At 48.6% G+C, this 11,480-nt stretch overlaps 6 protein-coding genes across 6 annotated transcripts; 4 read left to right on the top strand and 2 right to left on the bottom strand.

The window, feature by feature from the left end:
* Positions 1 to 6: 6 nt before the first annotated feature.
* Positions 7 to 295, bottom strand: N7525_000408 (uncharacterized protein; the record flags this gene model as incomplete). The annotated part of the gene is made up of 2 exons (XM_061211560.1): positions 7 to 128; positions 202 to 295. Coding segments are annotated over 2 exons (216 nt in total), but the record flags the coding sequence as incomplete, so codon positions are not given.
* Positions 296 to 377: 82 nt separating this feature from the next.
* N7525_000407 (uncharacterized protein) lies at positions 378 to 4,551 on the top strand (the record flags this gene model as incomplete). Its single annotated transcript, XM_061211559.1, has 3 exons — positions 378 to 584; positions 658 to 1,325; positions 1,353 to 4,551. The coding sequence occupies 3 exons, from the start codon at positions 378 to 380 to the stop codon at positions 4,549 to 4,551; spliced, it is 4,074 nt and encodes a 1,357-aa protein (XP_061070785.1).
* A 1,034-nt stretch (positions 4,552 to 5,585) lies between these two features.
* N7525_000406 (SUR7/PalI family protein) lies at positions 5,586 to 6,665 on the bottom strand (the record flags this gene model as incomplete). Its single annotated transcript, XM_002562386.1, has 2 exons — positions 5,586 to 6,470; positions 6,528 to 6,665. The coding sequence occupies 2 exons, from the start codon at positions 6,663 to 6,665 to the stop codon at positions 5,586 to 5,588; spliced, it is 1,023 nt and encodes a 340-aa protein (XP_002562432.1).
* Positions 6,666 to 8,301: 1,636 nt separating this feature from the next.
* N7525_000405 (uncharacterized protein) lies at positions 8,302 to 8,881 on the top strand (the record flags this gene model as incomplete). Its single annotated transcript, XM_061211558.1, has 4 exons — positions 8,302 to 8,344; positions 8,384 to 8,481; positions 8,533 to 8,587; positions 8,646 to 8,881. The coding sequence occupies 4 exons, from the start codon at positions 8,302 to 8,304 to the stop codon at positions 8,879 to 8,881; spliced, it is 432 nt and encodes a 143-aa protein (XP_061070784.1).
* A 48-nt stretch (positions 8,882 to 8,929) lies between these two features.
* On the top strand, positions 8,930 to 9,466 carry N7525_000404 (chromo domain-containing protein; the record flags this gene model as incomplete). Its single annotated transcript, XM_061211557.1, has 1 exon — positions 8,930 to 9,466. The coding sequence occupies one exon, from the start codon at positions 8,930 to 8,932 to the stop codon at positions 9,464 to 9,466; it is 537 nt and encodes a 178-aa protein (XP_061070783.1).
* Positions 9,467 to 9,913: 447 nt separating this feature from the next.
* Positions 9,914 to 10,286, top strand: N7525_000403 (uncharacterized protein; the record flags this gene model as incomplete). Its single annotated transcript, XM_061211556.1, has 2 exons — positions 9,914 to 10,028; positions 10,087 to 10,286. The coding sequence occupies 2 exons, from the start codon at positions 9,914 to 9,916 to the stop codon at positions 10,284 to 10,286; spliced, it is 315 nt and encodes a 104-aa protein (XP_061070782.1).
* Positions 10,287 to 11,480: the final 1,194 nt, after the last annotated feature.

Below are 11,480 nucleotides of genomic sequence, written 5' to 3'. Positions count from 1 at the left end.
AAGGTCTCAGGTCATCTCCGCGCAGGATACAGGCACCGTTGATAGCCGATCATTCGGGGTAGGAGTACGGGAAGGTCTCAGCCTTGACGAGTGTGGAGGAAGGAAGAGGATCAGGCCGGTAAAAGTGTCTGTCAAAGTGATCGGGAACAAAGAAACTCATTCAAAAAAGAGCAGGTCCTTTTGGCCCTCCGCACGAATGACGTGGTGGTGCTGAGTAAGCTAGACGCGTCTCCACCTCCAGTGCAGGGCTCGCAATCGATAAGACGCGGTTAAGTGGGATTTTTGATACGGTGCGACCTTGTCTTTTTTTTTTCTCTCTCTTTCAATAAACGCTAGGGTTACAAAAAACCCATGTCCACTGCTCTCTCCTACCAGCTATGACCCATATGCTGTGTACCACATTGACTAAAGGCTGGATTCGTACGATGAGTCCAGTAAGTCCCTGGATCGCGGCTTTAGCCGACCAATGTCTCTCATTCTACCTCGGTCAAAATGATCAAGATGAGTTTCAGGTCGAGGATATTGGTGGATCTCTCAGCTTCAGTATCCGCAAGCCTGCACTCAGGACAGCCGTTGTTGTATCGGTAAGATAGCTATAGCGAATGTGAATGACCAAAAACTGGAATTGTTGCTAACTGTATGTCTTTTGTCTATAAGTGGGGGCAAGGAGAGAACAGGCATTGCGCCACATTTACAGACTCAAAAAACCAGATCGATGCGATTATTCTATGTGACTCGCCGGACGCACAGGGAGACACATCACCCTGCCCACCATCGATCAAAGGAGGCCCTAGGCACCTAGTTGAACTTTCTGATATCAAGCTCATTTTTACATACTCACCATCTACCCCGGATGTCTACCTTCAAGTCAAACGCTTTACTATCCGCCCAAATGCGGTCTCACGAGGGGATGTGCCGAAACCAAAGCTCAAGAAGAGTCTCAGAACTCTGATGACTATGACATGCGAGAAAATCCAGAAGAACCAAGCGCATGTTGGCTCCAATGGTCAAACAGTCGCCGGATTGACCGACTCATTCGATTCTCAGCGTGATCCAAACATACCGACCAATGATTCTCAGAACAAGGTATCACAGTTGCTCTTCTCCCAGCCCCCGTCTCATATGCGCCAGGGCGCACCGAAGGGTAATCCAATGACCGATCGTGTTTCCCTCAAGGGGTCATCCGACCTTCTAGGATTGCTCGCGCCTTCCAACCAAATTCAAACAAACGACACAGCCCCCAGAGAGCGTCGCGGGGCTCACCGACCCTCTCTAGGTGAAAGTGGAAGTGAAAGCAGACATTCCCCCTTCCCGAATGAAAGAAAGTGAGTGGCACTATAACGCATTGATAGACCCCTAAACGGAGCTCAACCCTTGTTCCGGAGACTTTCCAGCAACACTGCTGATGCGACGTGCACTAGTAGATCTGCTACAGCCAGTCTCGAACGAGACGTGGACGACTTAATAGAGGAGTGTAGACTTCGGGCTTCGCAGCCTCCAAATGAGTCGGATGATCATGACCGGGTTCATACTGTTGGAACGGGAGACAACCAGCAGTTCTCGAAGAAAAGACATCGTGGCAGTACAGATCCGCCATCACAAGCTGCTCCTGATGATGACTTGGGCTCGCAGGGCCGGCAAAGCCTAAACACATCACCCTCCAAAAAGCGACAGCGCATTGATGCTGGAGGGGCGATGTCGGCGGACCAAACTGAATCTGAGCAAGTGCGAAATAAGCCCGTGCCGTCATTTCCTAGGGTGCAGATAGTAACCACGAAAACAGACATCATGCCCCTATCCGCAACAAATCCATGGGAAGGAATGGTGAAAATACCTTTGGGTGAAATTGATATTCCAAAAGATCAGAAAGAACTTTTGGAAGAACTCAAATTCATCCCTCAGGATCCCGGTGTATCCGCACCCTTATGCCACGTACCACCTCATCTTTTGACACAGTGGAACGACATTGCACGAAAACGACAACATTTGACAAAAGAAGGAGAAGGAGGAGGGGGAGGGGAGGGAGTAGAAAGAGAAGGAGAGGGGGTAGAAGGAGAAGGAGAGGAAGGAGAAGGAGAAGAAGCAGCAGAGGAAGAGCAAGTATCTGACCGTGGCCATACTCCGACCCCGCAAGACGCGTTTACATCTCCTTTATCATGGTCTCCGTCACCCATTAGGACACCTGCCCGCGATGTTCTTCCACGAGACACGGTTTCCCCCGAAGTCTACAGAAGGCCTACTACAAGAATCCCTACGCCAAGCAGTACTCAATATATCGTCGATCAACCTACGGAAGATGGTGATGTGGGCATGGTGAACGGATCTCCCAGGGCTCTTTCTCAGCCAGGGCAGGGGGTTATTGTCTCGTCAAAGCGCGTCATCGAGACAGTAGAGCAGCAATGTTCTCCGTCTCTTGAAGTAACAGGCCCGGTAAATCCGTTGTCTTTGGAGTGTGACCTTGGAAATGACCCATTTCCAAAGCCCAACGCTTCAAAATCGCTCCATGAACCCCAGCGTGTAACACAAGAACATTGTCATGATGAACAAACCGCCGAAAATCCCCCATTCAAACCTGAAGTGTGTGACGAATCAAGTGTCGGTGAGAGTGATGATGAACCAGAGATGGAAACAACTGTTCCTTTTCCTCTGGGTGGAAGCCTTCCAATAAGCAGTCAACCTGAGCAGGAGCTTATTAGCTCGGGACCATCGCTTCCAAGTCTTGCAGGTGGGACTATTCAAGTGGTAGAGACACCTGCAGTCCATATCACACATCTGAATTCCAACAAGCGGAGCAAACAGAGAGCCGGGTTTCAGGCCCCGAGCTCTCAGCAGCCATACTCTCAGGCTGCCCAGACATCTCCCTCGTCTCGAGTTCTCGATACCTATCGCTCGCAAGATAGCCACGGGCAAGGTGACCTATCCCAGGAGGCATCAAATCCATCTTTGCCGATATTGGCAGACGAATCACTACGACTGGATGTGCTAGGTACTCAGACTCAGACCAGCAGTGTACATGCACCATCACAGGCGACAGTTCAGTCGTCCTCAGACGTTGTGCTTGATTCATCGCGACCTGCTCAACGACAACGTGGATCGTCTATCTTCCATCTAGACCCCTCGGACGACCCATCGTCTTTTCCTTATCCTAGGCGTCACTCGCTGTCCATGTCTCAACTTCATGAATCAAGCCATGATTCCTCAAGAGGACTCTTTTCCTTAGACGGAGCGTCGCACATGCAGGATTTGTCCCCTATGGAATCCACCATTTGGGTCGCTGCTCATAAAGAATCACCATCCAAACGTTCACGCCACCTGCGCCGCGGGAGTGCTGACACTGGCCAAAAGGCAACGCACAGTCCAAATGCCGAGTTGGTGGCACGGCGACAAGGCTTTATCGGCAAGTCCGATAAGTACGCAGAAGCACAGACGATTTATGAAAAGTTCTGCAATGATTATTCGCCGTATTCTGGTGATTTCCCTCACTTTACTGAGATGTGCTCGAAACTGCAGGCAATGCGGCAAAAGGGCCAACTGCAGCGATCGTTCTTATGGGATGACTTTGTTATCCAACATCTGGAAGAGTACCCGCGCTATCTTGCAGAATGCTCATCTCAAGAGTCGGAGAAAGTGGATTACGAAGACTTCTTTTGCTCGAAATTCTCACGCCCCCGGCATAAAAAGAGAAGCCTAACAGCCCACGGAGTTGACATAGTCGCGTCTCAGTTTGTTCCGCCTACCCGCCCCGAGCTAGGAAACCCGCCGGTTCCACAGCAAGTGACAATCCAAGGCGAGGTAACCCAGGATAAAGCGGCGCAAAGCGAAGTCGCCAACACTTCTTTCACGGCCAGTCTTGTGGAAAAGCTCTCAAACCTCCACGCCCGGTCCTTTGATGATGTTCCTGTCCCGGATGCCAACATGCCCGCTACAACACAGTCCTCGCCATCCCCGTCTGCTCGCACCCGCCCGGATTCTGTGGAGCTCAAAGTTGAGGCAGATGATTCTTTCAATGAAACGATTCCCCAAAATATCTCTAGCAGCAATGATCACAAGCTTGTGCTTTCCAACGGTGATGAAGAGATGATCGATGCAACGCAATACGACGCAGATGATATTCGCATTTCGTTTAATCCGAACGATGTTGACAAGGCCGAAACCGGCATGGACGAAATTGAAGAGACACAGGAAGCAGACGATACTCATCATGAAACTGCCAGCATTGAACTTGGCGATGAGACGGACGATCGCCACATCTCTTCCCTTGCCTCTCCCTCTCCCGCACCTCCAGCGCCGCCCGTGCCCCTAGGCTCTCTGAATAATGCCGAGCTCGAGAGACCAAGACAACGAAGGCCCTGGTTCCGATCTCTTCGGAACATTTTCCCAACAGGTCCTGTATGGTCCGATGACCCCGACACGCCGTTCAAGCGCTGGGCGTGCCAAGACCAGAACGTTCTTCAGGAACTCCGTCGTCGCGGTGGAGCTAGGGTTCTAGTTGATGAGAAGGGTGTCATTCGTCGGCCCACCTACAACCAACAAAAGAACCCTGATGCCTAACGATTGTGATTGTGCCGACACTTTCCATTCATTCAACAATTGTATTTCTACTTTCTACGGGCCAGCGGCTGGCTGATCGCATAACGGCAGATACCGTTCCAACCTTCCAAGGTTGTAATCATTTCGTGCTTACTTGAGCAAAAGGAAACGAAATATGGATGGGATGGTGTACTATCCTATTTTTTTTCAGATTCAGATCCAGATTCGTGTATTCTTTTTGTACATTATTTTCTTTTTAGCTAGCCCCTGGATACTGAACTAGAGGCCGCAAGCCTTGAAACCCTTTCCTAGGAAAGGCTTTACTCTCACTGAGTGTGTGACAATACTCCGTACCAACCATGATAATTCACTAAATTCTACATGATCATACGCGTGCTCCATAAATATGAGAAGCAAAGAATCCGCTCGGATTTATTTTTCCCGAATTCCCCATGGGGCGCTAACACCTCTGATAACATCGAACATGGCGAAGTAGAGATCGGCAGCCAACAACCATGCTCAGGCCTCGCTGCAGATCCTAGCTCTGACCCCTGAAGCCCCCTGCCCTGCCGGAGCTCGCAAGGGTCAGTGTCTTATTTCACGATAGTACGGAGTAGGGCCATTTGGACACCGAGAGAAGAAACGAACCTCATGGGTAAGATAGGTCAGCGGGGCCAGAGGAAATATCCACATACTACGCTATATTTACATCAAACTAGGTGGGAGTGGAACAGAAGACTGTTTTTTTCTAGACTATGTTAGAGATTGAAGAGCCAGATGATATTTGTAGACGGATTTTGTATTTGAACCAAATTTGCAGGCAGATAGATACTAATGATTCCTCCTTGGAGGATCAGAGAAATATACAAAAAATGCAAATTTTCCCTCCCATAGAGACCATAGTCTCGCTATGCAAATAAATGGCATGTTGATCATCATAAATTCAGGAAAAGGAGGGGGACATTAAAAGCATGCAAAAAGCCACGAGAACGCCTTGGTATAACCAATCTAAAATCGCTTCAGAAGGGGTGTACAGTCATAAAAAGCCAATTTTTTTAAGCATGGCGGAAGGGTTCGTAGGCGCTTGACTGCTGATTGTTGTGGGTCATGGGGATATCATTGTGATGGGGAGGAGGGTACGAGGTGGAGTAACCGTGCTGGGGCTGCTGAGATCCGAAGGGAGGGTGGGCGGCGCCGATGGGTTCATAGGTGTAGGGGGCCTTCTCTGCAGTGATGCTGCCGCGAGTGTTGTGACGGTCCTTGTGGCCGTAGGGCGAGCGGCCGGAACAGCAGCAGGTGCTGAACATCCAGAAGATGGTGGCTGCCAGAGAGAAAGCGACGGCGAGCCAGGTAGCGACGTAGATGTTCTTACCCAGGTCTACCTGAACACCGTAGACCTTGAGGGCTGTGCCGAGGGAGCCCTTTGCGATGGAGAACATGATGGTCGAGGTAAGGGATGCGCCAAGGGTGAAAAGGAACGAAACAATCGAGACGATGGTGGTGACGCAACTACCCCAGCGACTGAAGATAGCGAAGATACCAAGCAGGACCTGGGCGCAGGTGGCAATAAAGGCGACTAGGTAGGCGATGAACATCCACTTGGAGACAGCCTTGTAGACGTTCATGGTCTTCTTCATGCCGCTGCCAAGCTCCTTCTCGAGTTGGGCCTCGCTCATGCCCAGGATCGAAGACGGGTTGAAGTAGAACTGAGCCTTAGGGTCTGTGCATTTGGAGACGGTATCCTTGCCGTTGGTGGAATCTCCCTCGCAGTAACCCCAGAGACCAATGTCGTAGAAATCAGCGATGTTGCCATCATTCTGGAAGGTTTGGATAGTCGCTGAGACTTCTTCCGCAGTGACGGAAGTGATACCAGCATCGGCGAGGCGATCTGTGATTTCTGATGTAACTGCGGATCCTTGGCTTATGTTTGAGAGGTCAAGCTATAGATTATTAGCATTAGCAGGTGCAGTAATCATGTAGAGACTTCGATGACTTACGCGAATGAAGTATAAATTGTTCAAGGTGTCAGAACTGGCTTTTGTGCAACCCAATCCCACCATAATGATGCAGATTAATGATGCAATGGTCAAGACATAGGGCGTGAAGATACACGCAACGCGACCGGCTTTTCCCATAATGAATAGGGTGATGAAAATGATAGGAATATACGGAGTAGAGAAAGAGGTGAAGGATGGATGAGAAGTGGAGAGGTGAGATGGGGGAAAGACTTTAATATAAAGGCGATCAGTAATGTCAGTAATGTCAGTAAAGTAAACAACGTACAACCTTGGGAACGCACAGCCTCACACTAAAAAGAAACTCCAGCCTCCCATGGAAGGCGCAGGATCAGCGGACCAATCAGTGGCTGAGCGGTCACGTCTCCAGGGCCACGTTTGCTTCTATTTGTGGCTTGGGCTAGTCCTATTCGGGTATGATCCTTCACGTCCAGGGCTGTTTATTATCCCTAACATCCATCCACAGTCAGATCAGTACAACATAAGAACTACAACTGTTGTACATCTATGGGATATCCTTCCATCTAATTTTTGCTTACATGCAAGATATCTCCTAAATTTTATAAATCAGATTCTATTCTCTCACTAAATTACACATGTGTAGTGTACAAAATTCAGTAAAACATGTTCCCAGGATCATCATTCTAGTGGCCAAAACAGGTAATCATCCTTCCCTGATCAGCCTTGTGGAGCATTTTCAAATTTTCCCTCTCCGCCTCAAGACTACGTAAGCTGCCAGGCTCCTCTATTTTTTCTCTTGGCATTTATCGTATCCCGCCCTTGCTGTACCCATTCCACTGGACTCACTCCGCTGTCTCTTTACACAGGGCAAAATTCTACTAATGATGATGCCTCCAGGCCTGTTCTATATTTATTATTTTCAGATAAACTTCTTTCAAATCTGGGATAGCGCTCCACTTTGACGGACCTAACTATTGCGCAGCTTAAATGTTCCAGAAACTTTTTAGGCAAAATCGTGCGCTGATCGGCGACGCCTGTCCTATGTACTTGATTTCCTCTACCACATCCTGGCGTTCCTTTTCCGTGTACTCTTTACTCCTTGGAGATCGCAAGCTGACATCTACCTAAGTTCCCGTTAGTCAGGAGCAACAGTAAATATATGTAACCGCCGATGGTATCTCAGTCTGGATTTGCGAATGTGACTGTCGTTAATCCGTTCCGACCAGGAGGATCTAACCTGGTTCCAAGATTGTTGGAATAGATTAGGGCTACCAGAGCAGTCATCCATATATGTTGTATATATAAGATCGGCCCGTTACTTACCATAGACAGGGCACATCCATGGATTACCACCGTCCCTAATTAGGCAAAGTGAGGCCAGATTGATGGAACCTAGTTCCATAGCTTTTGTGATTTCGGGACCTTTTTTTCTGGCATCGGACATTCGAATTAGCATCCCCATCACCGCTGCCGTTATTATTTTAAATCTGCCAGGCCGCGGTCAATTCAGACGATATTCCTGAGGGTCCATGCCCTGAATATTCATGGTCGTTCTTCGAGAGCTGGAGTTACCTTCTTTGCCTCTTGCTTCTTTGGCTCTCACTGTGCTTGCTTAGTTTCGCTCTTGCCTAGTTCCACTCCGAGGGCTCCTTCCCCCAGATGACTGCCAGAGACATTCACGTAATCATGAAGACCCCCAGAAACGTTCACCTAATCTTTTATTCCTACCTAGGTACTTCAGTCCTACTTCAGTCCTACTTCAGTCAAGCTCTCTAATCATAATAAGTACATCAAAATGTCATCTCCGTCAATCTCATCCGCCCTTTTGGTTGCCGCCAGTGTTACTATGGCCTTTCTCGTCATGTGAGTCGTTTTAGTCGTGATCCGCAAGGGCGAGCTGCCAACACCCTCTCCGCTCTTCTTCGCTTGGACGGTTACTCTTGGGATCTCGTTTGTCGCTTTCCTCTCTGTCCTTGTAAGTCACACCTCATCCTACGTGTCTTAACAAGACGCTAAGTGTACATAGTTCTTTTTCCAGTTGCTGTCCCTACTCTTTTCCGGTAGCTCATCGGCCTCTGGTGGTATGTCATAAATCCCAAGCCAGGAAAACACCTTCATATAGTAACAATGATACTTTAGCATTAAACAAACATGGAGAAAACACTCCGGGGGCTTCCCTACACTGGACTACACACCTTTACGGTGTAGCTGCAATTGTGTGGGGCTTGCATAGCCTCATCATGCAGCAAGCCACCTACTGGTTTAACATCGCCAAGCGGGAAGAGGAAAAGAGAGGAAAGGCCGCAAAAGCGCGGGAAGATTCCCTTCAAATCTCGCGCCAGCGAACACAGTTTGGTCAAGAAGACCGTCTCTAAGGTGAGTCCTTTCCGGTTTTGCATCTTCTCGTTGTCGATCCATTAACCATGCGCATGAAGGAATATTACGACCGCCGTCATCAGCCGAAACACTTCGCCGTCGGCGGCAAAGTCCTGTTACGCATAGGCCGAGGCTACAACATCCCCGTCAACGACGCTGTATCCCGTAAACTAGGCCAGCAGTATGCTGGGCTGTTTACCGTCGTCGAGAGGATAGGTCGCCTTGCCTATAGGTTGGACTTACCCCCGACATGGAAAGTACATCCGGTTATCAGCGTACAACATTTGGAACCAGCCCCTTTCCCGGACCCCTTTGAGAGGGAGCCTCCACAACCTTCTCCGACGCATGACCCACGATTCCCACAAGACACTGATCGTCACGACGTGGCGCGTGTCTTGGACGTGAGGGTTAGACGTCTTGGCCGTTACAGAACCCCTGTCAAAGAATACCTTATCGAATGGCTAGGGGAAGCCAGAGAAGAAGCTCAGTGGGTAAAAGAAAGAGACGCCATAGGAGCAGAAGAGAAGATCGCAGAGTTCGAAGAACGCAGACGACTTCAGCAAGGCAACAATGACGACGAGTGATCACCATGCTCTCACTTCGTCCTTACCTGACCCTGCTGTCCCTATTCTTTATTCTTCCCTCTTCCCTCTTCACCTCTTCACCTCTTCACCTCTTCACCTCTTCACCTCTTCACCTCTTCACCTCTTCACCTCTTCACCTCTTCACCTCTTCACCTCTTCACCTCTTCACCTCTTCACCTCTTCACCTCTTCACCTCTTCACCTCTTCACTTACCATTTCATCTTCTTCCCTCTTCACCTCTTCACTAGCCATCTCAACTGTTCGTGGACCTTTTTCAGGATCACCTGAAGGATTACAAGCAACACCGTGGCACTTTCCGACGTCTGTTGCCAGCTCCCACTCTGCTTCCCGCACTCGCAGGTGGCGCCAGCTGTCCTCGCGCAGAAAGCGACTTCTTATCTTCGTGGGGATATCCACAGATATTATGGGTTGCCAAGGTATATATCGATGCTGGCTTTCAAGACCATCATTCTTGACATCATTGAGGATGAGCTGGATCAGAGCGATCCGAATGTCACTATTTGGCATGCCCAAATGGATGCCACCCCAACGGCGTTTACTGGTATGTTATGAATCCTAAGCTAGGAAAACACCTTCATATACTAACAATGAAACTTTAGCATTAAACAAACGTGGAGAAACCACTTCGGGGGCTTCTATACACTGGACTACACACCTTTATGGTGTAGCCGCAATATTGTGGGGCTTCCATGGCGCTGTAATGCAGCAAGCTTCCCACTGGCTAAACGCCTCCAAGTGGGAGGCAGAGAAAAGGGAGAAGGCCGAGAAGGCTAAGAACGAGCAGCCACTCCAAAAATAAGTGCAAGACCTACAGCACCAAGTCTCGGCCCTTACCGACAGGATAGTAGCTGTTGAAAGGAGAAATGCCAAGCTTGACCGTGATATCACCATGCTCCTAAAGGTCGCTCTCGATAAGGATAGCAAGCCTTAAGAGCAGAATATCAGATAGTGGAGATCCGTGGTTTAAGTAATTATATGATATAGGTAGCTAATAAGAGAGAGAGGGCATGAGCTCTATTTGACAACAGAGACATATCGATCCTCTTTTAGAAGATAAAGCACTTACCTAGCACTCTTCAGCCTGATAGCTGAAGCCTACGCACTGGCAAGGAAGACTCCTAACCAAGAAGAAGAGGGAAAGAGAGCTATCTAAAAGTGAGAGGAAAAAACAACCATAAAGAAAGCTCAAAATTGTAGGAATCTGAGATTAAACCGTAGGGGTTAAAGCTGCCATGATTCAATAAGAAAGCTCACCTGTATACATAAAGTGAGAGAAAAGTGAGAGCTACATAAAGCTTCTTAATAAAGTATAGCAATCGACAAATAGATGCCAGTATTGACACCGCCAATATCATCTCAGGACCCAGGTCTCAGATAGCAAGGCTGGACCCCGACTATGCTACACATCTCACTATGGAAGAAGATGAAACCACAGGTCTAGTCCACGCATTTGGAGCCGGTATAAACGAGAGATTCGAGACCGAGCAAAAACCTAGGAAGCCAGATGCTAGTTTACACTATTTAGGAATGGTTGAATTTGCAGCTCTTGAAGCTCCCAGATCTGGGAATAGTTTCAAAAGCTTTTTTTTGGGGGGGGGGGTCAACAAATGAGCTATCAGCCCGTCTTATCCCGTCTTTTTAACCGGGAAAACATGGATGAGACCGAAAGGTGTATGTAACCTGCTCACAGTAGTCCTCACAAAATTGCCAAATCAGGACAAAACCAACCGCAAGCGGAAACGACTAACAATCAGACGCTCCACTGAGTTCCACTATTAACAAATGCATCCCCCCAGTTAACTGGTCATCAAAATAAACTCAGTCATAGTTAAGTCTTAAACAAGTTTGTATAGCTGTTGTAGTAGAGTTAGATTCAATAAGCTTATATTTAAACTAGTTTTAGTTTTATAGAATGGCGTTCCGGGGACAATTCGGTAGCATTGATGCGTCATCGACTATATGCTCCAGGGCTGTCGTGTTGACCTAAGTGGCA

The sequence above is a fragment of the Penicillium rubens genome (assembly GCF_028828025.1).
Source record: "Penicillium rubens strain IBT 27055 chromosome Unknown utg000001l_segment0_segment0, whole genome shotgun sequence".
NCBI classification, from domain to species: Eukaryota; Fungi; Ascomycota; class Eurotiomycetes; order Eurotiales; family Aspergillaceae; genus Penicillium; species Penicillium rubens.
The sequence above is the reverse complement of the archived record's forward strand: the minus strand, read 5'-3'. Positions and strand labels throughout refer to the sequence as shown.